The 23,692-nt window shown below is 38.8% G+C and overlaps 1 protein-coding gene across 3 annotated transcripts in view; it reads left to right on the top strand.

Annotated features, from left to right (window-relative positions):
* Positions 1 to 22,636, top strand: part of PTPRO (protein tyrosine phosphatase, receptor type O) — a 69,499-nt gene extending 46,863 nt beyond the window's left edge. The window contains exons 14-28 of one of the 3 annotated variants that reach the window (XR_003249021.1): positions 61 to 193; positions 1,233 to 1,353; positions 2,821 to 2,889; positions 4,929 to 5,012; positions 8,411 to 8,446; positions 9,505 to 9,586; positions 10,590 to 10,680; positions 11,117 to 11,193; positions 12,744 to 12,878; positions 13,741 to 13,863; positions 15,683 to 15,837; positions 17,932 to 18,067; positions 20,400 to 20,517; positions 21,110 to 21,181; positions 21,263 to 22,636. Coding sequence is in view for 2 of the 3 variants with exons in the window: in XM_026037127.1 (XP_025892912.1) it covers positions 61 to 193; positions 1,233 to 1,353; positions 2,821 to 2,889; positions 4,929 to 5,012; positions 8,411 to 8,446; positions 9,505 to 9,586; positions 10,590 to 10,680; positions 11,117 to 11,193; positions 12,744 to 12,878; positions 13,741 to 13,863; positions 15,683 to 15,837; positions 17,932 to 18,067; positions 20,400 to 20,504 (1,347 nt within the window). In the remaining variant the exon portion in view is untranslated. Of the gene's footprint in view, positions 1 to 60; positions 194 to 1,232; positions 1,354 to 2,820; positions 2,890 to 4,928; positions 5,013 to 8,410; positions 8,447 to 9,504; positions 9,587 to 10,589; positions 10,681 to 11,116; positions 11,194 to 12,743; positions 12,879 to 13,740; positions 13,864 to 15,682; positions 15,838 to 17,931; positions 18,068 to 20,399; positions 20,523 to 21,109; positions 21,182 to 21,262 lie in introns of all 3 variants that reach the window. The other 2 variants (XM_026037127.1, XM_026037126.1) reach the window with 2 other exon arrangements.
* The last annotated feature ends 1,056 nt before the right edge of the window (positions 22,637 to 23,692 follow it).

Consider the following 23,692-nt stretch of genomic DNA (forward strand, 5'->3'; position numbering starts at 1 on the left):
CACTGCTTTGTGCTACATGTATGGGACACCAACTCCAGTGTATTTCTCCCTTGTCTGTAGGAACCTATCACTGTCTCATCACACGTAGTGACAATCTCCAGCCTAACCCCTGCCACTTCCTACAACTGCAGCGTGACCACCTTCAGCCACAATAGTCCCAGTGTCCCCACTTTCATTGCTGTCTCCACCATGGGTAAGCAGTACTTCCCTATTTGCTGCTTCTTTCTCCAGTAGCAACATCTGTGTCTCCCTGATTTCTAAAATTGTTCTCAGTTGCACTGGCAGCAGAGGCTTTTGCGTCACTGAATGGATACCAGCTGTGGATGGGATGGGGAAGTAGCTTGAAAAGAGTTTTAGAAAAATCCCCATTGAAAGGGTTGACTTGGAAAAGAATTATCTAGGAGTTCATTGCTCTATTAGATTTTGCTCTGTCAGATTGCTAATTTGTGGTTTCAATGCTGAACATCAGGATACTGCCTGATGACATTTGTAGAGAAAAAATTCTTGGCAGCCAAGGTCAACCAAAATAAGGAGAAAGTCTCATTTAGAAGCTACTAAGGAGAAAACTTTTCCATGATTTTTAGTTTGAAAAATGCTTCTCTAAACTATTGTGGATATAAAGTTATTCCAATCAAGTTGAGCAGGAAGGTTTTCTTCTTATTAAATGAGCAGAAATAGGTTAGTAGGTATGATAATGTAAAACGAAAGTAAGTCACAGTTTTGTTAGTGAGAACTGATTTCAGCTTAAAACAGATTATGTATCAAAATTTATTTACCAATGCCATTTAATCATTTTCAACCTATATGTCAACAGAATCTCTGACACCATGTTTTCCTTTTGGGTTAGAGGAAGTATAGATTATTGCTGAGGAACAATTTTACTGGTGTTGAAGTATGTTTTGGAGACATAGATGATGATGAATATCTGTATTTTATATTTAATTCTCCCTATTGCTTCTTTTACAAATGTCATTTTGAAAGAAATAGATCAGAAAATGTCAAAGCTTAAAAAAAATGCCACAGTGAAGTCATTTCCCCAGTAAAAGTTTATAAGGAGAGTAACGGTATAACACTCCCTCCATCTCTAGTGGTGGGTTTTTCTCTCTGTAACACTCACTCCAAGGTTAGTCAGAACAGTTGAAAAATAACAGTATGAATATTCAGAAAAAAAAAAGAAATACCTGTCAGCTCTTCTGAATTGAATAACCAAGAGTCATTGTTTGTATGTACAGTCACTGAGATGAATCCCAACGTAGTGGTAATCTCTGTGCTAGCCATCCTAAGTATCCTTCTGATTGGACTGCTGCTGGTGACTCTTGTTGTACTGAGAAGAAAGCATCTGCAAATGGCCCGGTAAGTCCAAATTTATGCTCATTTCAAAATGTTCAGCCAACAATAATCAGGTTATAATGATGGTTGCAGTTGAAGATGCGTGATTCTATAAGTGATGCTCAAGATGTTTGTGAAAAGGATACCTTAAAAAAGCTGTCCTGCTGCTGTTTGGGAGTCCCTATGTCTACTTTAATTATTGGCTTGAGTTGCAACTTTGAACTTTGTCTCATTTTGAATTTTGATGGACGGGTCGATAAGAAGTCTACTCACATTACAAAGGGAACCTCAGGTCATGAGGCTGAAAGACAATTGGGGTGTTAAGCAGCTGGACATGAGCAGAATATCAAGATGCTTTTTCAAATCTGTCATATGGCTTGGAACAGATATTTCCTATCACCAGATAAAATCACCAGTTCATCAGGTCTGCATTTCAGAGCCTGTGGAAGGCCCTGAAACTTGCATATCCTCCAAACTCTCCATATGTGGTTCACCTACCAAGTAGAGTGTATTGAAGTCTTCATCCTTTTATAAACTATGACTATATTTTAACTTTTGCTACTATGTCAGGAAAAACAAATAATTGCATTTCAAAAGTTCATGTTCAGAATCTTCTACTTGGCTACCTAGCATACACTACACTTTATGGAATATCTCTTGGCTGTATATTCTGTGCAACAGGTTACCAGCTCTCAGATTTTTTCAGACCATGTATTGCTGTGAACATTATATTGTTTGTTCCGTTTACACGTAACTGGTTCTAGGAAAAAAAAAAAGTAAATCGGTTCTGTTTCCTATCTAATGACTGTTCGTGCAGCCCAAAGCTTTTTCTTTCTCGCTTCCTCGCTGCTTCTGCTACCGAAGATAAAGACCTCAGGAGGAAACTAAAAAAATAAATTCACCAAGGAGCTGCAAGCAGTTGTTTATTTAATCAATGAAGCAAAAACAGTCAAGGCAGTTTGTCATATGTGGCTGAAAATAATGGACTTCTCATAAACTAACTAAAATGAGACTCAGGAATTTCAGCTTTTACACAATTCTTTTGTGAAGTCAGAATTACCATGCTCCTGTTGTAAAATGGAGACAACTTTCTTTTCCTTAAAGGAGTTGGAACATTTATATTTAGTATAGAAAGGTATATACATTGAGACAGGCAACTAGTGCTATAAAGATCTCAATCTGGATAGAAAGTGAGAACTATTTAAGATCTTTAGTAGCACTTTTTCCTTGTCTCCTTTTTTTTAATATATGATAAGGAAATTTGATCTCAGGTGGTGTTGGATTCTTACTGGCTTTGGAAGGATTTCATCATAAGGATGAAATTATTCCAGTTACGTTTATCACACACTACTTCATAGACCTAGTCATGAAAGTGAGTGCTCAGCAGTTCTGAGAAAGGTCTCCAAGAGATCTCTGTTAAAATCAACATCGCTGCAAGTACTGTGAATACGAAAATGATAACTTTGTACCTCCATGGTCTTCCTGAAACAGGGAGTGCGGGGCTGGAACCTTTGTCAATTTTGCATCATTAGAGAGAGATGGGAAGCTTCCCTATAATTGGTAAGTGTTTTGAAACACGGTTTTTAATTTTTTCCCCATCTATACTTTTTAGCAAGTATAATCTTTAAATTTTAAGTGCTTAATTTCATGTCATACTGTCACTGTTTAAGATAAAGCTACATTACTGTTATTTTAGTACTTTATTTCTTTGGATGATGACTCAAGACTATGTATTCTGTCACTTGCCATTTATAGAAGGGAATGATTTATAATATATGCCAACCAAGTTTGTTTTTGGAAGATCTCATTTCCTTTTTATTAGACACATACTTCCTAAAATAACACAAGGATAGAAACCTCATCTATAAATTCATTAGCATCCAAGGAGAGGTATTTACATCTAGGAGTAAGCTTGACTATAGATGACCAATTAGCAGCTGTCTTCACGCTGCGCCATTAGCTCATTTTCCTTGTGTGGAAACTCAAACATGTACTGTAACTTTGTAATACTGCTGCTGAAATGACTGGAAGAGCAACCTATTTTTGCTAGTCTGGAAAACGACCTACAAGATTTGCAGGCACTAACTATGGACTTCAAGCCATCACTAACACCATCAGTTTAAGAGAAATATTTGAAAAAGAAGGATGGTAGGATTAGCTGTTACAGAAGTTAAGCACTCCTTGACTGGTGGCCAGTGTGGTCATTCTCATTCATGTTCTTATTGAATGAATGAGGGCTAATGACTGACCTGGTATTTAGTCTTCTGTGAGGCAGCTCTTAAAGGGAAAAAGAGGTTCTGAGGCAAAAGACCAACATCTTTCAAGACAAGTCTAAACACAGATATTTTAAAACACACTGTGGCCCTCTGAAACACTGCTCCAGTGTGTAGGAAGAAGGAAATAAGAGCCTTGCTTTCACGGCCATGGTCAGCTATGTTGACAGCCAAGAAGCTGATGCACTTGGAACTACTTCCATGACCTCGTGGGACACAGCCTGCCAACAAGGACAGGATTAAACGGATTGATACTGCACCAAAACAAGCCTTTTGCTAATAAGCGTGCAAACTGAACTAACAAGCCCCACAAATCCTGTCAATACCTCACAGTGCTGCTAATTAACTGGATATTAAACAAGCTTCACTTGCTTGGTCTAGTTTTAATAGCAGCCAGCTGTACGCATTAGAAACTAATCTCTTTTTCAGTTTCCCCTACTTGGACTATGTTAATAGCAATGAAGGCAGAAGATCAAACGCTCTTGTTAATTAAAGATCCAAGCTTGAATCAAATGATTAAACTAGTAACAGATGTTATTAGAACCAGAAAAGGGTTTTTTAATATGAGAAGGGGAATTAATGAATGGGTTTGGATGTGTAAGCAAAGGTTCTTTTTGTTTAATTTAGTGTATGTATATGTATGTGCATACATATATAAATATATATAAAATGTTACAAAAATCTATTTGAGAACTGTAAGCAATTATTCATGGAAAACAAGAAAGAAGCTCAAATACCACTTTGGTGAAAATCTAGGAAAGAATTTAAAGCACTTAAAGAAAAAGCTCTCTGCAAAACTCTGTGGCCTTTTTCAGAAATCTGACACAATAGAGATTGAGAGATATCAGCATGATACTAATTTGACTCTGATATATAGATGTTCCTGCTGACTTCCACAGGAACAAGCATGGTGGATTGTAATAGTTATATGTGATGAAAATAAATCTGTCCTGAAATAGCACAAAACATCAGCAAAATAGGTTTTGCACCACTTACGTAGTGAATGCAGGCATGTGGATGAAATTTTCAATAAATTTCAGTCTCTGAAAATTTGCATAAAGCATTGCTTTAAAATAGTAGTGCTGAATAAATACTGTAGAGCACTGATCATACAGAATTTTATTGTAGACAGCTTAAAATGCTGCACAGAGTCTCAGCTTGAGGAACAAAAATTCTGTGACTGATAATAATAGAGAAAGTATAAGGAAGCTTATATATGTGTACCTTGTTTTGAAACAGGATTTGCTGATCTCCTGACTTCTGTTTGTCTTACTAACTCTGCTCACTTTTTTCATCTTTATGTATGTTATTTATTAATGCTCACAGGCGTAGAAGTGTATTTGCTTTCCTAACTCTGCTACCCTCATGCCTTTGGACTGATTATCTTTTGGCATTTTATATTAATCCTTGGTAAGTGATATACTCGTTTTTTTTTTTCCATATGCAATGTCTCAGCAATGTTAATTTCTATTCCATGAAAGATGTGTTGTACCTTTCTTTTCAAATGGGTCGAAGCTCTTTAAGTTATAATTTTCTTGTTCTAGAACATAGCTTGGAGAGAATGTGGGTATCAAAGTATTTGCTACCCTGTTTCATCTATTGTGTGCCTGTTTAGCTCCAACCCATTTTGTTATTAAAAAGCTAATTTTATGATGGTCATTATTCATTTCATTGCGCTCTCTTGGCAAATTTTGCAACTTCATTGCAAACCTTCTTTTTCTGCCACAGTTATTCACCTGTTCATTGCTTGGTGCTGCTACTTTTCTCATACTAAAATTGTTTAATATTGCTCCAAATGTTTCATGTGTGGTGTCTTTAATGGTGCAGTTAGTCTCCCGATATCAAATTTTGCTTTGGGAAACATCAATTTCCTGAGAATCCATGTAGATTAGCATTTTCCAAGTGCAAAAATTGGGTCAGTATGTGTGTGTCTGTGTGTGTAATAGTTTCATCTATAAATAGTTTATAAAGGCTTAGTAAATGACTGATTGGTGCTTTGAAAATATGTAGCTGGAGAAGTCCCAGGGTCTGTTTAGAACCAGAACTGTTTCACAAGCCTTTTCAAATGCAATTGTTACAATGCTTAATTTGTATAGAAGAAACTTTTGTTCCTTATGATCTGAAGTCCAGTAGATAATGATGTACAAAAATGTGTTTGCAAAAGATTTACTTTTGACCAAACCCTCTCCCTGGTATCATACAGCTATGATATCTTGGTAGGTAGTCACAGAAATCTTGTGTGTAGGGGTTTCTGAGATGGGTTTCCTTGGGTCATACTGAATCTATAGAAGCACCCTCTAAATTTGGAGTGGGCCCAGGCACAAGCAATTAAAAAAAGAATAATAAAGGGTATATTTCTTTTCCCCTGAAAATCAAAGCATATTCTCTGCACAAGCACAAGTTAAGAGTAGGAAAAAGTCTTGCAAATCCCTCCAAGCTAATATTATATTGTCTTTTAACTTGCCTGAAATAAATGCAACTTAACTAGCCACCTATGCCACATAGTGATGGAGGATTAGGCAAACAATTTATTGTTGTGCAGATCAAACTCATGCCATGTAACTCCAACCATCAAGAATTCCAAGACAGTCATTTTCAATGGCACTGCTGCAGAAAGAGTCATCTCCGTCTTTTTACCCTGAATATGCATGAACTCACCTTCGGAGATATGCATCCACCTTTGAAGGCTGCCTCTACAATCAAGCTACCTAGTTTAGTCTAGGCAAGTTTCAAGTTGCTGATTGAAATGAGCTGAATCCTTCTTTTTGTATTTTAATCTGTAGGTTAAATAGAAGAAAAAGTGAAATACCAGCTAGTATCTTTTGTGCTACAAACAAGTTGTTTTAAAATATTTATGAGCATTGAGGAAACACAATGCTAAGAAATAAAGGCCTCTTGAGATCCTGAAAGCACAAGAAATTGCTTCTGAGAAATGGATGCCAGTCATTTGTTTTACTGCCTCTTGAAGTGTTCCTTGGAGAAGAGTTCTTAGAAACATTCCCATGATAAGCAGCACTTAATTTTTTTTTCTTTGAAATGAATTCCTATGTGCTCAGCATTAAAAGATTTACCATAGTTACAGAGATAAAAGAGAACTGCACTGAATAATCTAGATAGATAAATTAATTTTAAGATTTTCTTACATCTACAGGAAAAACTGTAGATGTAGAATAAATATTACCAGAATATATGTATAGCACACATGAATGAGTGACTGTATCTCTATAGATAGCATCATAGGCTAAAGAGGTGTATAATACTATAATTCTTTGAAAAGTAAATCTCTCCTTTAGTGCAAAGTTGATATTATCATAGCTTTTTTCAGTCTGCAGACAAATAGCAGGGAGGTTGGACTAGATGATCTCTAGAGGTCCCTTCCTAGAGGTCCCTTCCAACCTACAACCATTCTGTGATTCTGTGAAATACCCGGATCTAAACTGAAAGATACTTTGACCAGATAGCAAAATTACCCTAGGTTGTGACTGCGCTGATAATGTTGCAGCTGCTATGGTAGTGAACTTTTGTGATAACTGAACTGAATTTGGGAATTTTTCATTTTGGAAATAAATCAATTGTTTATCTTCTAAGCTTGAAGGAGTAAAAAAAATCTCTTGTTTTTTAAATATTTATTTCTTTAAATATTTATTTCTCTCTTTTCACTGTTTTGAAGTGAAAAGTGTTTAATTTGCAAACTGAACCTCCAACCCAAAGTATCTACAAATCAATCAACTATTATTATGAAATTAAAAATAGCGTCAGTATTGTGTGTTTAATGAATAGACATTATTTAATACTCATAAAAAAAGGAAGTATGACATAGCTAAGATTCCTTCAGGGGAAGCAAGAACCTATTTGTGCTCTGTCCTTGCTCCATCACTGTCTGTGCTCATTGGTGCTATCATCTCCTAAACAGGGAATGATCAGTATTTCAAACCTGTAACCAAAGTATTCCAGGGTGCCTTGTGCTTTTAATCTGAGTAATAAGTTAATGGTTTTGTGACGATGACTAAGTGAATACACACACACTTGTTCACTCACTCACACATACACCCCCACCAACAAAGTGCATGAAGGCGTTAGTGTAATGCTGTTCTTCATTTCTTAAGCTTAATATTGCTTTATTCATTCATAATCTTGTTCACAACTGTCTGTAGTGAATTATAGCACTTATAAATCAAGTGAAGACAGTGCGTTACATGACTGGCATAATTATCTTTTAGAAGACAATAAAATTTTTTAAGGTGTAAGTCTTAGTCCTGGTGATACTAGTAGGATATTCAACATTGTTTTCATTGATCATCCCATAATCTGGCTATAGAAGTGAGGAAAACTGATTGGGCCTTTTGTTTTTACCACTACTCTTAGTTGAATTTGCAGATGTTTACCCAACAGACACACACTTCTTCCCAGTAACGCTCCAGCACTGGTATCTACTTTTCCAGTGTGCAGCTGATGGAGAAGGGCTGCCTGCAGCCCAACAGGCTCTAGGGGGAGAACCCAGGCTCACATGCAGCTACTACTGTTGGTGGGTCAGAATTCGCAGAGGAGCCAGTGCTTCTGCCTACGGGTTTTCCCTTTTACAAGCAGGTGTTCATAGAGCCAGCAAATGGAAAACTCATCCCATTAACATCAATGGAAAGTAACAAATGGAAGATAACAGAATTAATCACTATTACCTTAAATATGTCCAAGATACTATCACCAACCTTATCCTGAGTAGTATGGTGGCCATGAAACATGTGTTTTTAAATCAGTGTCAACTTGAAACAAATAGCATACAACTTAAGTGATTTTTTTTTTTTTTACAGGAGTAAAAATGGGTTAAAGAAGAGAAAGCTGACCAAGTATGTGTCTTCTTGAATAATTGAAGAAAATTTTTAAAATTGTCACTTTAGACTGAATATGCATGATGAAATGCATTGGCATAGAGATACTGCAGTTAGTAAATACATCCTGAGAGAGATGTCTGCAAACCAAAAACAAACATAATCACACAAAAGTAATTCTTTTGAATAGATAAGTTCTGGTAAAAAAGCTCCTGATTGATACAAAATTAGTCATGAGGGGAAAGATCAATTTGCCAAGTTAGTGATTCCAGTGGAGCTTTCCCTTAGTTAAAAATGACAAATGGCAAAAAAAAAAAAAAATTGAAATGCATTTATTTCCCTCTTGACATGGGGCTCTCATTACGGTTGTTGCTAGAACATTAGATTATTAATGCTAACGGGTAAAGAGGGGTAATTAAGTGGTGATAAGACAAGGTCCTTTGGGCATATTGCCTCAAAGTAAATGAAGAGATTGCTGTGTACATGCTTCAGTAGCTTGTAAATTAGAACATGATAATTAGGTGAGGGAAGCTGTTTACCTGTGGGTCCTTATTCAGAGTTGGCCTAATTATTCCTCCTGTATGTTTGGAGGCTGTGCCTGTACTAAGAAATAGACTTTTACATGGCACCAAAGTGTGTAGGGCAATGCAGAGCAAAGCAAGCCTCTAAAGCAAGGCCAATTTCTATCTGCTGAAGGTCTATAACATGGCTTTGTACCGTTATACTGCACTGTATTTAGTGACCATTTCTCCAGGAGGACGATTCAGCCTCTAATGACAAATGCCTACAGTTCTCAGAGCCAGCAAAGAAAACAGTAACTGCAGCAACATCCTTTTCTCTTTTTTTTTTTTTTTCCTCTATAGACCTTCTCCAAAATCAGGCCCTCAATATGAAATCTATTAAAGATTGGAATGAGCAAAACTCAGATTAATTTAAAACACTCCTTTTGTTACCTTCTAGCATTAACAATTGCAAATACTTATTCGTAACTTGATAGCATTCTGTGGAACAACGGAAACCTATTAAAAAAGTTGTCTTTTTTCTTTCCTAAATGTCTGTGTGTTTGTCTTTTGAAGCCCTGTCCAGTTGGATGATTTTGATGGCTACATCAAGGATATGGCCAAAGATTCAGATTATAAATTTTCTCTGCAATTCGAGGTAAATCTGCAGGGACTCTTTCCTCGTTTAGCTGCCATGCCTAAATCAGCTTTTTCCAGATGTTAAGCTTGTGTGGTGTGTTCCTATCCACTGTTGTGTTTATTGTGTGCTGTTGCTAGGTGGATGTTGCTTGGATTTCTGCATAGCTTAAAATAGGTCCTTGCTTTTACTAAAGACCATATTTAGTAAGCTGTTTTCCATGGCTCATCACATTTAGATCCGTGTAATTGTCTTTTTTAGTTTAGGGTCTATTTGCAGCCTAAGTTGAATTGAAGATTTTTATAATTTCTTTTAATTTGAGAGGCAATAGTGAAATGAGAAGGCGACATCAAAAACCTCCTCAAAAGCAAGTGGGATGTATTTTATTGAGATGCACTGCCTGACTTATCCAGCATTTAAATTCAGTTTAATCATATAAAACTCAAAAGCTCCAGTCCTAGAGTTGCTGAAGTGAGACCAATGCTCCCAACACTTAAAAGTGGAAGAAGACTCTCAGGATGTTACTCACTGTAGTGTATGGCTGACATGCCCTTTCTGTCAGTGAAAAATTCTTTTTTGCATCATATATTAGATGTGACTACTTATGTTAATAACCAGAAACATCTTTTAAGCATTCCTCAGTATCAAGATTGAAAGCCACTTGAGGAATTAAGGAAATCTCTTAAAGTGGATGGCCACCACAGAAATAACTTACTAACCCCTGGTCTGGGCCTATTTTAGCTAATCAAGTGCCACAGAAGAGGAGCAGTCTTTAATCACAGTCTGGATTGTGAGCAGTGCATTGATAGCATCAGGAGAAGAGGCTCCATCATTGGTCTGAAGTTGTTTTGAGCCAAACTCACGGACCACAGATAAGGAAGCTCAGTGTATCCCTCTTGTCACTTTATAAACAGCTTTATGAATGTTTTCAGCTTGGCACATGGCACAGACACTCACTTCAAAAAGAATTATTTTTTGAGTTTTGGTGAATTTGACCTTGACGTTTTTCTTTCTGTTATGCCAGGAGCTAAAACTGATTGGGCTTGACATACCCCACTTTGCTGCGGACCTTCCCATGAATCGCTGTAAAAATCGCTACACAAATATCCTACCATGTGAGTACAGCTCCTGCCCAAGTGCCTCTGGAGGGAAATAAGGGTTTTAATAAGACAACTGTGGAATAGATTTTCTGACCAATAAAAGCCTGTCCTAAAACCTGCTCGTAAAGGGAATCAGGCAATACAGGTTCTCTGTTAGCCTAAGACTGATGATTGGAGTTGAGAAATGCAAGATCACTTCTACTACCGTGCAGTGCTATTTTTTTTTTACAATTTTAATGAAATCTAAGGGATTTCATTAAAGGGATGGCAGTTGTAAAGGGCATTTTGCACTTTAATTGTGTTTTGACCACAGAGTGCTTACTGAAGCAACCATTGCTGTCTCTTGGTGAATCTGCACATTCTTCCTTCTTAGTGGATTTTTCAGATTTTAGAGGATTATTTTTAATTTTGCTTAGTTTGAGACAATATGTGTATTTTTTTTCCCTTACAGATGATTTTAGCCGTGTCCGGTTAGTTTCAATGAATGAAGAAGAGGGTTCCGACTATATTAATGCCAACTATATTCCTGTGAGTAAAGAGGCTCCAAACAATGCAAAAAATAATGCCCTATGCTGCAGTTAGACCATGTCAGCAGCAACTGGTGCAAAATCTCCTAGTGCCTCCATCTGATTTTCCACAACCACTTTGCCACTGTGGAGTCTCCTATATGGGTGCTGCCAAACTTGTCGCCTGTGTTTGGTTCCTGGGTAGCAAGCAAATGGATAGAGACAGAGCTGAGCTCACATTGAATCAAGGAATAAAAATGTACAAATACCCAAAATCATCACTGGCAAATGAGAAAACTTCTGTGAAGTACTTATAGTATCCATATTTATATGTAATGGTCTCTTTTGGGATTGCTGGATTTAGATTTTATAGTTTACATCTATTCTGTTTTGTTTGTAGCATAATACCAGCCATAGGAATTGTTTTCTGAGGAGGGCCCTAAAGAGCATCCTAATGTTTGGCTTGTCTGATAATTGCTTCTTCACTAAATACCTTCTCCAGATGTTGTTATTAATGGTTTTAAATATCAAGTACTAAGAAGCTGTGATATTAGAAATTTGCCGCCTAGGTGGAACATAGGCCATGCAGACAAACATACAGCTTTGCATACAGGATAAACACTGAGATTCAACTGTATTTTAGAAATGGCTGGAGAAGTCATTTATGGAAGATGCTCCCAAACTGACAGTATTTCAACAATCTGTATACCATGGTGGCACAGAAATAGTGCAATTTACATAGGCTCATGCTGTGCCTTAACTGTACCATTTACTCTTACTAGGAACAGAAAACAGTTTTCCAAATGGAGTTTTGCTGATACAGTCTCAGCAAATACAATTATAATAGATGTTGACACTTCCCTTTTGTGGGTATTTTATTATTTACAGTGGTCTTCTGAGTGGGGAGGAAGAATTAAAAAAGGAATATTCATCTAAAAACACATTGATGGCGACAGGAGCAGGAATGTGTGCATATAAGGCATCCAAGTTTCAATGAAACATAGCAATGATAGTCTCTTAAAAATGTTGACTCAGCATATTATTTTAAGCACAATTCTAATAAGTTGTTTACGACAACTTTACGACAATAAATTGTTTAAGTCTGTATAAATACATGCAAATAAACCTGTGTATTGCCACCTTCTGTTTACATCAGTTCTTGAAAACCACCACAGGCACTGCTTGGGATGAGCAAGCTAAGGGTTCATGGTTGTTTTTATTTCTCTAAGAAAACAAACCTTTAAATTATAGAAGAAGTTTCAACTTTGATATAAGATTCTCATTATCTGTTTTTCTAATGTTGTGTTTCTGGCAATCACAGCAAAGAATTTGTGAAGTATCAGCTTCATTGTCTGTTTTTTTTTATTCTAAATGGATTGTAATTTTGAAGCATCGATATCTTGCAAAAGTTGTAATCTCTGAATAAATAAATAAATAAATAAATAAATGACAGTTTCCTTAAAATGCAAAAATTGAGCTTAAAGAACTAAAAAAAAATACATATACTAGAGACAAATACATATTCTGGAGCATTAGACCTGTTGGTAAATAACATCTTTCTCTGTTTTTTAGGGTTACAATTCACCCCAGGAATACATTGCAACACAAGGGCCATTGCCAGAAACTAGGAATGATTTTTGGAAGATGGTTCTTCAACAAAAATCTCAAATTATTGTTATGCTCACTCAGTGTAATGAGAAAAGAAGGGTATGTAGTAAAATCTTCTGCATAGTATAAAAGAAATTATTCTGAAAATTTATATATTTTCTGGTGGGTTTCTTTGCATGTTTTCTAATGATGAAGTAGCATCATTGTAAGATCTAGAATTCTACTTCTTTCATTTATGGAAGGAGCTTCAAAGTTGGATGACTTTTTTCTGGTGGACCTGTATGTATGGATTAAGGATAATTTATGAGCCTCCAAGGGTGTATTGCAAAGACTGGAAAGTGGACAGTACACATTAAAGCAAAAAGTTAAATCTTAATGTGATTTCCTTCACTTCTGGTTTGTTTAGGGCTGAAGTTAAAACTTGTCTGAAATGGTGAAAGCAGCAGATGCTTGTAATCATTATTATTTATTCAGAGTGGGTTGATGTATTTTTTCTTATCTCAGCAGTTATCTCCGAATGCCTAAAATATAGATTTTCTACATTCTTTCAAATTTAAAACAGTATCTTATACTTTACAGATTCCTTGGCATTAGAACAGGACCATTTAGAAATAATTTTTTTTCTGTCTGTTCTTTTACTCATATTTTCTTAAAATAATACTTTTAGACATACTCTATTAGGAGAATAACAGTCTAAAAAGAATGCATGTATTTCAATTCTTTGCTGAAATAGTGTTCCACCTTCAAAAAGACAATATATAGCCATGTTCCTACTTACACAAGCAAGAATAGTGAGACTGAAAAGGCATTGCAGTAAATATTACCCCCTAGAAAGTTGTCCAGTAAATAACACTGTAAGCATTTCTAAAATCATTGATTGTGATTTCTTGTTTTATATGTGTGTCCATGTGTATATGTATATATATATATATATATATATATAAATATATTTCCTTTTCAGGTAAAATGTGACCATTATTGGCCTTTTACGGAAGATCCTATTGCATATGGGGATATCACGGTGGAGATGTTGTCTGAAGAGGAACACACAGATTGGGTTTATAGGAATTTCCGAATTAGCTATGTAAGTGAAAGGTGTTGCTTTGCTCTACTAAAACAGGGGGACTAGTTTTGGTCCAGGCTTTTCTTTAAGTTTTATCCATCTCTGGCATTCAATGGAAAATAACTAAGGAAAAGGTTATGGCCCTTTTCCCATTCCACACAGACAAATATCAAAGTTGCCTGACACTCTTGCTCCCAAGAGTGTCATCACTGTGAGCTTCTCAATAACAGGCAAGGAGAGGTTAATGGCACCCTAGCTAAGCACATGGTAACGTGCACCTGCACTCCTGGGCTTCTCTACATTTCTGAATGATACAGATGACAAAGAACATGTCAACTTTTTCAACCTTTCTCTCTTTCTCTCTCTCTCTCTCTCTCTCTTATCTAGGCATTTGTGATTGTTCCAATATTATAAACCCTTCAAAACTTGAAAATACCAGTGCAGAAATTGAAAATACCAGTGCAGAAACTGAAAATATTTTCCAAAAGGGCAATTGTATAATATCCATAGCGTAGGCTCGGTGCATGTCTCAGGCAGGATCTTGAATAAAGCAGTTGTCCACAGAGATGGTTTTCCACACCCTAATGCTGCTTCTATAGGACATTTTCCTGCTTTCACATAGTACAGCAGAGGAGATGGGAGAGACATACAGTCTATCACACCCTCCTAAGTTTCCTGTGCAACTTCTTCAGTAAAGCATGTGAAAACACAGCTAGTAACCAGCAGACCAGTTTGGAGAACTTGCATATGGAACCAAATAAAATGTCACATCATCAGCAAGTTCATTCTAAAACATTACAAGCTTGACCAAACTTATGGGAATGCTAAAATTCACATAAGCGAAAGAGGTGTCCAAATGAAGACTGTTCGTGTTTTCAAGCATTTCTTTTTTCATCTTTGTTACTTCCATCAGCTATTTAATAGGCTTCAGCACTTGAAGCAAAGGAGAGAAATACAGAGAAAACATGAGAAAAGCAATGCCCTGACAGTTGGGCATTGGCCTAGGATCTCAGTCCTACTCACACATGCCAAAGTGTGCACAGGGAATATGAATGCAGAAAACAGGATAAAATCAACTCAGGGGTTGAGCTGCTGATCTCTGGGTGTTTTGGGGATCATTATTTTTCATGGTCCAAATGCAGTTTGTAGTTCAGATGAACTGCCCATTGCCGAAGTTAGGAGGCTACTTCATACCAGTCTCACTTGTTATACCCTAACTTAAAACTGGCTTAGCATCTGCTGCTGTCAAGAGACAGGTTGCTGGAACAGAGGGATTTAACCTCCTCCAGAACAGCAAAATTAAAAGTAGTAATTGCTTTGCCACAAGGTGTGGAGATGAGCCACCCCTGCCACACCTCAAGTTTGGAGTTTCTGTAAACTCAAAGCCAAAATGAGGCCCTTTTGTGTTGAGAATCCTATTTCACCTTATTTTAGAGTTCTTTTAGGATGGGAAATGCTTTTATTAATAACGAGTGTTTTCTGAGAAAGTTTCTTCTCCCTCTGAAAATGGTGGTATTAGGGGTGACTTTTTTCTTCTCTTTTTGTTTTCAACGAAACTTGAAAAGGAAAATTCTCATGAGACCAGTCTTGGCTTGTTTGCCAACAGTGTTGCCCTTTGCCAGTGGCAAATGGGAAAAGAGAAAGAGAAGGAATGGCATAGAAAGAGGGAGAAACCCCTAACCTGAAAATTACAGCGGTTTTAATTCAAATGTAATCACGTAAGGTCTGTGCCACTTTGAGAGCAGCTTTCCTTCCTTAGGCTGTATTTGGGAAAAGGTCTCAGTCAGGCTGCCCTGTCCGAATGCATGTGAACCTGCTGCCACTCTGCTTTGCCCTCTAGGCCGATGAGGTGCAAGACGTGATGCATTTTAACTACACTGCCTGGCCTGACCACGGGGTGCCTACAGCCAACGCCACCGAAAGCATCCTGCAGTTCGTGCAGATGGTCAGACAGAAGTCAACAAAGAGCAAAGGTCCCATGATTATACACTGCAGGTAAGTGCTTCCAGCAAAAGGAGGAGTAAGGGACGTAACTTGCCAAAGATCATGTAAATCCACTGGAAAGAGATGCGTGGATTTGGCTATTAGCTAGAGATTATCTTCTTTGCTTTTAAGGGGAGAGGACTAACACCTGTGACTATAGTGGGGCTGGGATTTGCAACCTGCATCCTTAGGGGCATCCATAGGCATTTCTTTATCTTTGGCTAGTGTAAGTCCAGCAGCAGGCTGGAGTGATTTATTCCTGCTTAAACTCTGCCCTTGCTTTCTCATTCATGCTAGTGGGGGTGAAACCTGGGCAGCTCCTGCTGCAGAGTGCTGTTTTCCTGCAGCAGCATATGTGGAGAGGTCCCTCTGCTCCCTTGGCACTCAGCACGCTGAGATGGGACATATTAACAGCACTACCTGTGCAAGCAGTTATCCCACTATCCCATAATAACAATTAAATGTGTGTTTTTTCGTTTCTTTTCTGGAAGCAAGCTCGTTTTATATACAGACAGATTTATGTCTTGTTCGTCATCTGGCCTTTACTAGCGCAGTCGCCTACCTGGCAGCTCTGGGGGCGGCTGCAGCGTTGATGGGTGATGATATCAATGATATCACACCAGCTTCTTCCCTGATGTGACTCTCCCAACTGATTTCAAATCTCTCCGTGGCTCTGACTGGTAGAGCTACTCAGAATAGAGTTTCCAGACACCTAAGTAGAAGGATTGCAATGGATGTATGTGTGCGTATTAGGATGACACAGTCCCATTGGAGGTCAAGTTTTGATGAGATCAGCATCAGCCTAGGCAGATATGTTGCTGCACAGCACATCAGCACCCTCCAGTGATTTCTTTCCTGTTGCTGATGTGATGACTGGCACTTCCCGTCTCTGGCAGCCACCTTGCACATTTTCAGGAGCTGTTTCTCAGAAAACAGTTCTTTTTACAGCAATCTGATTTCTGGTGCCAGATGTGACATTAAGTGCTCTACTAGGAAGCAAAGCAACAGCAGTGTTTGTAAAAGCAACAAGTCATGCAGCCATCCCCTATAACTTACTTGAGGAATTCATAGGGAATATAGATTTGGAACTGGGTCCTAATATCAACAATGGTGCTAGTAAACCAGGAAAGGGATTTATATATAGGGCTGTGGAATCAAATCCTCTGCATAATTCTGCTGGCCTTAATTACAGTTGGGAAGAACAGAGAGAAATGGGAAGTATGAGAGAGCTGGAAAACAAATGTAGTATCTTATTTTTAATTGAGATACCCCTTCCTGCAAAGAAACATGTTTTCAGATGGTTATGGTACCTGCAGAGCCTGCCAGTGTTGAGCTGGGCTGCTGCAACTTTGTCACAAATACTTCCATGGTTTTCCCGGAAGGTGCGACAAGGCAGCAGAAGCCACTGGCACTAGGACACACACTTCTATCCATAGCAGTTGGCACACTGGATGAGTGAAGATCTGAAATGAAATTGTACAACTGAGCATGATTGTGAAATCAAAAGGCAAGGAATTATTTGCATACTAGAAACTAAGCTTCTCTTTGCAAGGATAATGGTTTATCAGCCGAGTCCTTGCTGTTTATTTGTCTAGGACTCCCAAAGCACAAAGCTGGTGCAAAACCTTTTCTGCCCGCCAAACCCCAAGAGACCATCCACTGAGGATGAGCTCCACCAGTGCCATGTCCTTGCCAAGCCATTAGAGAGCAATGGAGCTAAATCCTTGCAGGTTCAGTCACAGATGCCTGGGTGCAGTAAAATGTTGCAGTTACAGCTGTATCTCCTGAAGTTTGCAATTTCTCCCGAATTTGAAGGGAAGAGAGAATGAAATGTGAGGGTACATGGGAGCTGTCAGGGAGCCTGGGATGAGCAGACTCCTAAAGGTGAGTGTGTGCATTCACACTCTGCACATGAATGCATGCATGAGGTGAGGAGGAATGTAGGAAGCTGAAATAACTGCAGAGCCATCCATTCGATTCGTTTTGTTTGAGCAAAATATGATGGCTTGCACATCATTATATCCTAGATTAAACATCCTTCTGTCTGCCCTTAAGTCAGACACATCAGTTTTTCTGAAATGACAGTCATGTTTGTGTGTGTTGCAGTGCTGGAGTTGGACGAACAGGCACCTTCATAGCCCTGGATCGGCTCTTACAGCACATTCGTGATCATGAGTTTGTAGATATTTTAGGTCTGGTGTCTGACATGCGGTCCTACAGGATGTCCATGGTACAGACAGAGGTAAGGTGCCCCCCTTCAGCTCTTTTCAACAGTAAGAGTATGTGATCGTATCTATCATCTCATTCATTTCTGTAACATGGTCACATCCAACAGCTCATTGTTCCGATTGAACACATGACAAAATAGCTATGAGTAAATACAATAAAATGTTCTTCTTCATTGTAGTGTTGTAGTCACATTATTGTAGTATTCTTCATTGTAGTATTGTAGTCACATTGTAGTCACATTATTAATCGTCTGCATAAATAATCATATGTCAGAGCCTGACAGCTTATCCACAAACTCAGTGATGTTTTCCAGTGGGGAAGAGTTGTGCTCACCTTATAGAAAACAAATGTGTAAAATATATGTTAGAAGAGATTAGCATCTGAATTAGAATTGTACTTACTGAAAAGATTACTGACTCATGGACCCATATATTAGGGTTGGGCAGCCATTCATGGCTTGGTCAAGACGACAATGGCCAAGCACAGGAACTAAGCTGTGCTTCAACCATGATCCATGAACACCAGCCCCAGACACTAGTCCAATATTTTTTCTGGACAAATATTCTGATGATATGAATAATCTCCTGATATTTTCCTTTAAAAAAAAAAAAAAAGAAAAAGAAATATGATATGTATGATATATGAAATACAGTGTTTGTGGTCTAAGGAGTGGGTGCTTGGGACGTGGGCATCCCCACGGCCGCAGCAAGGCTGACGTGGCTCTCCCATCCCCAGGCTCTCCCGTCCCTGCCCTTGGCCAGCATTGCATCACGCCAGCCGCTTTTCTCTGCCAAATGTGCAAATCCTCAACTGCAAACTTGTTCTTTTCCTCCCCTGCACAGCTGTGCCACCAAGGTCACTAGGTGGCAGTGGCACTTGGCACAGAAGCCACCAACAAATGCATTGTATTCATTATAGAATTTGAAACTGCAAACACACACAGTTTTCCTGGTTTCACATTTCCTCATAAACTGTAAACTTAGCTCTGACTCACTGAGCAGTTAGTTAAAAAGCATAGAACAAAACAAAAACCACACGACTAGGTAAAGCAGTGACCATCCTGAACTGAGGGCAGTCATTGCCAAAAATAAAAAAAAAAAGGAAGATTTGTGGCCCAAAACGTGCTTCAAATATAGATTGCTCTCTCCTCAGATCAGCAGCCCACTGGGGACAGGCGCTGAAAGTGACACTTGTATTTTAGAAATTGAAACTAGCTCTGTCTTGGGAGAGGCGTCTCTGATTGAGATTATTTGCTTCTTGCACGTGGTGCTCATAAAGCTTGGTGTAGGATTCATCAGGGTTTGCGTTCCCTCACTTGGGGAAAGATCTTTAAATTATGAGATTTAGATTTCAGATGTAAATGAAGTGTGTATTTGAATGCTGATAATGCTTGGAAAAGCTGCTCTGCGAACAAAAAGAACTACATTTTAGCTTTTTGTTGGTAAAAAGCCAGTAGTTACAGAAACACGAGGCTCATCAAAACATTTTAGGTAGTGGGATATGTGTGTGTGAGAGAGAGATGGGTAGATTTTGTTATCTTTCAGAGAATTAATGTATTTTCAGACCTTCCAAGATAGCCCCACTTCCTGAATCACACAGAATATCACACAGAGTCTCCAAGGTGAACAAGTGACAAACTATAGACCTGCAGGGAGTGTGGAGCATGCTGCTTAGCAGTGGTGTGTACCATGGGGGCCTCCATCGTGCACTGTGGCCACTCTCCATACAGCTGGTATTTGCTTTCAGAGCCATCTTCCAAATCCTTCATGATTCACAAGAGAAGACAAGTCAAAAGAGAAAATATGAAATTGTGATGGCTATTGTTTCTAAATGCAAACAAGGTTACTAGAAGGTCAGCTTATAATAATGGCTTCAGCACTTTTCTCATTGCATAGTTGAGACTCAAGATTCTATATTCTCTCATATGTATACGTTCTGAGTTTAAATTTGCTACTAACAGGAGAAGCTATGAATAGGTAGACTGTTTTTGTAAGTTAATCATAATTACTAGTAAAAGCTTTCATGCAACTCTCAAGTAGTCTAGCTTCAACTTCCAGTCATCTGGTATTGAAGCAACCTACACTTCAACGGCAGCGTTGATTCATCATAATTTGGGTTGCTAATAACTTACTTATTAAAGTACCAAGCTAGTTCAGGTGAACCTGATGGTTCCACAGCTGCTCTCAGTCATCAAGCACTGTTCCTGTGGGAGCAGACATTTCACTGTCTGTTGCAAGGGTTTTAGGAGAGAAAGTTGTTGTTCAACTAGCAAGATGTTTTTCTATTCATTTTTTGTCAAGCATTCTGAGGTATAAAAACCCCATTTGTGTGCTCATTTCTTGCAGGAACAATACATTTTTATTCACCAGTGTGTGCAATTGATGTGGCAAAAGAAGAAGCAGCAATTCTGTATCAGCGATGTCATATATGAGAACGTCAGCAAGTCCTAGTTCAGAATCACAGGTGTGGTGAGTCAAGCAAGCCTGTCCTTGCATAGTCCTTGTGGTTTATCACCTTGGCTGCATGGTAGCAAGTGATATTTGTTCTCTTGTGCTGCAGGAGCATATATATTTATATATATATATATATATATATATATGTATGTATGTATGTATTTATGAGTGTGTGTGTGTGTATATTATAAATTAGAAATATATAGAAAAAGAAATCATTTAACTCCTATCATGAAGTAGTCCATCATACATCCCATAGTAACTTTATTTTAGCACTAGTTGTTCCAGGGTAAGAAGAATACTGAAAAAGCCATCAGCAAGTCCCATCATCTAATGCACTTTGCAAAGTTTAAAGGGATCAGGGAGGGACCCTTACACAGCAGGGACACAAGCAGCCAGTTGCTCCTGCTTGAGCAATAACGTTTAGTTCATTAGGTGGCAGCAGCAAGCTGCAAGCCTGACGCTGGCTTTGGGGAGAAGCAAGAAACCAGCACAGATAGCTCGTAGATAGCCAGGCTCTGGATATTATCCATTGCTAGGCTCTGTGTTCTTCATTTCCCAGCCCAGAAATTCAGCCACGACTTCAGTTTTCTTAATTCTAGGTAGCTCACTCTGATCTGCATCCTAGAGCCTGGGTGTTTGCACTGGTGGCCTGTAGTCCCATCCTGTATGAGGTAAAATATAAATGCTAAGGGGTGTATTGTTTTCTTGTTTATCTCTTAATTCATTATTTGTCTCTGCTTGTTCTGTTCCAGGTGAGACCATGAAGCACACCCATCTTCCCTTGCTTCTGAATTATTTTTTCTTTGGATGGTTCTGCCACGAGAGACCACTGCTTTGCAGTACGCGGACAGTGAGAGAAAGAAAGGAAGGAAGAAACTTTACCTTTAGAAGCACTGGGGAGACAAAGCCTTAAAGAGCCTGCGGTGTCTTTTGAACTGTTTAATTTCTGGACATTTTTTTAACTACTGGACCAAATTCAACTAAATAACACAAAGGAAAAGACACTATACTATGTGCATAAAGTAGATTGCTCCAGAGTGTTGGGGTTTTTTTCATTTGGTACTTTTGCTTTAACTTTTTTTTTTTCCTCTCTCTCTGTGCAGGTTGGGCTTAAGGTTAAAGCAAGTGCAATATTTTTTTAGTGGTTGAATGAAGAACTTTCTTCATGTGTCACTGGTCTGTGCTAAAGTCCATAGGAGAGCAGGCATTGTTAGTATCTAATAATACCTCATTAGTGAATAGCGAGGCATGAATATACATGAAGAAATCTGGAGATTGTGATGAGGCAATTTGGGGAGGGAGGGTACTGGGTACACTGTTTTTAATTGTTTCCTGCAGCACTGATGTTCTGCACTTGGGGGAGCAGGGGAAAATGCAGGACCCTGTGAACCAATTAATGGTCAGAAATCCAAACCATGAAGCCTAAAGCTAGAGTAGGCAGCCTATGGTGAGAAATATGGTTATTTTGGTTCTGGACTGTGCTAATTAAGCAGCAGGATGGTTCTTTTCTCCAACCTTTTCAGTAATGCCACTGATCAGGTTCTTTCTTTTTTTAAGATAAAGCTAATCAAAGTGCAGATGAATCTGAAGCTGGAATATCTTTGACTCTGTTACTGTAACATTTAACTATCCAAGCAGTCTGTGGTGCCTCTACCCTCTTTTTTTTTTTTAATTATTATTATTATTGTTTTTAATATGTATTAACCCCATGTAAAACCATGAAGCTGATTCAGGTTGGGGAAAGAAGAGTATCAGTTGCAACTATTTTTCCAAGCCAGGAATTCTCGATGTTCTGTAGAACAGGTTTTGGGCATGCGAAGAGATGGTTGTCACCTTATTGCTACGAGGCTGCCAAAGCGTCGGTCTGGATTCCTGCAGGGACTTCGGGGTCAGGGTGGGGGGGCCTCTTTCCTTTTTTGGCTGTCGGTTTCTGTTCTAGTCAGAATAACTAGCTCTATATATATTTTATTTTTTGGTTTGGTCTTTGTATAATTCCGGTACATCATTGTGTATTGTGACCTGGATGCTGTCAGGATGGATGTCGATGGCATTTTTGTAACCTGTTGCTTTGTGTCACCTCATTGGAAGTTAGCGGCAATGGTACTCAATGTAAACAAAGCAAACTTGAACTGGAAGTAAAACGCACTGGATTGCTTGCCTGTGAAGCTGTCACTGTGGGCCAAGCAGCAATGCCCCCCGCGGACTCTGCATGTGCCCCCATGCAGAGCCCAGCTACTTCCAAGGAGCCTGATCTCCTTCTTCAGATAGGATCAGATTTCATTATTTTTCCACCATCAGGTGCAGTCACAGTAAAGGTTGCCATGAAAAGCCTCCTTTAAGCTGTTGCCTGTATGCTGTGCAAAACAGTGTAGGTGCAGCGTAATCTTTCCCCCTCACACTGCAGAAAAAAAGCCCAAAACATCCTTGTGAGGCTATTAAAAACACAAGTCTTTGTCTCATAAAGTGGGTATGATAGGATTTTGTGCCCCAGCTGCTGGGGTCGTAACACAGGTCAGGCTCCAGTCTCCTCTTCTCACCCACTCCTCACCCTTTCTATCAACTTAATATTTCTTCCCAAATCCTGCTTTTCCAGGACTTATAGCACAGCTACCATTTTTGTAAATAAGATCCATAGAGCTGTTATAAATGGTTGGATAGCCTTGTCTTTTGCAGGGAGATTACTAACAAGAAAGGCTTCAGCATTACAAGGTCTGCAGTATTTCCTGTCGTGCCTAGGCTGGAGGCCTTGCCATTGCACTAGGCATGAGGAAAGTGGGCCCAGTCTAATCTAAACAGCAGCCAGAAGTGCAAACGTGTACTCGACCACTCAGCCCTTGGATTTGCCCTTTTTCTGTTTGTATTTCAGAGCGTCACTATGTGCTTCCTCAGAAAACGTGGCACCTCCCTTAGAGAATGTCCAGAGCGGGAAACAAAATAATCCTATTTTCTCATCCACTGCTTCACCCAGCTGCTGTGCGTTGATAGCACAGAGCAACCAGGTTACTTGTAAAAACTCATACACACACAGAACATGGTGGTGGGAGCTGGCTGTGGCAAACCACAGCCTGGTCATGACATGCTGCTAGATTGCTGCTGCAAAGATACTGAAATGGCACAGATGCAAATCATCCTGCCTTGAGGGCTTGCATATACTAGGCAGCTTTTCAATACAGGACAAGGAA

The sequence above is a fragment of the Nothoprocta perdicaria genome, unplaced genomic scaffold, assembly GCF_003342845.1.
Source record: "Nothoprocta perdicaria isolate Ctin4 unplaced genomic scaffold, notPer1 scaffold_190, whole genome shotgun sequence".
Classification (NCBI taxonomy): Eukaryota; Metazoa; Chordata; class Aves; order Tinamiformes; family Tinamidae; genus Nothoprocta; species Nothoprocta perdicaria.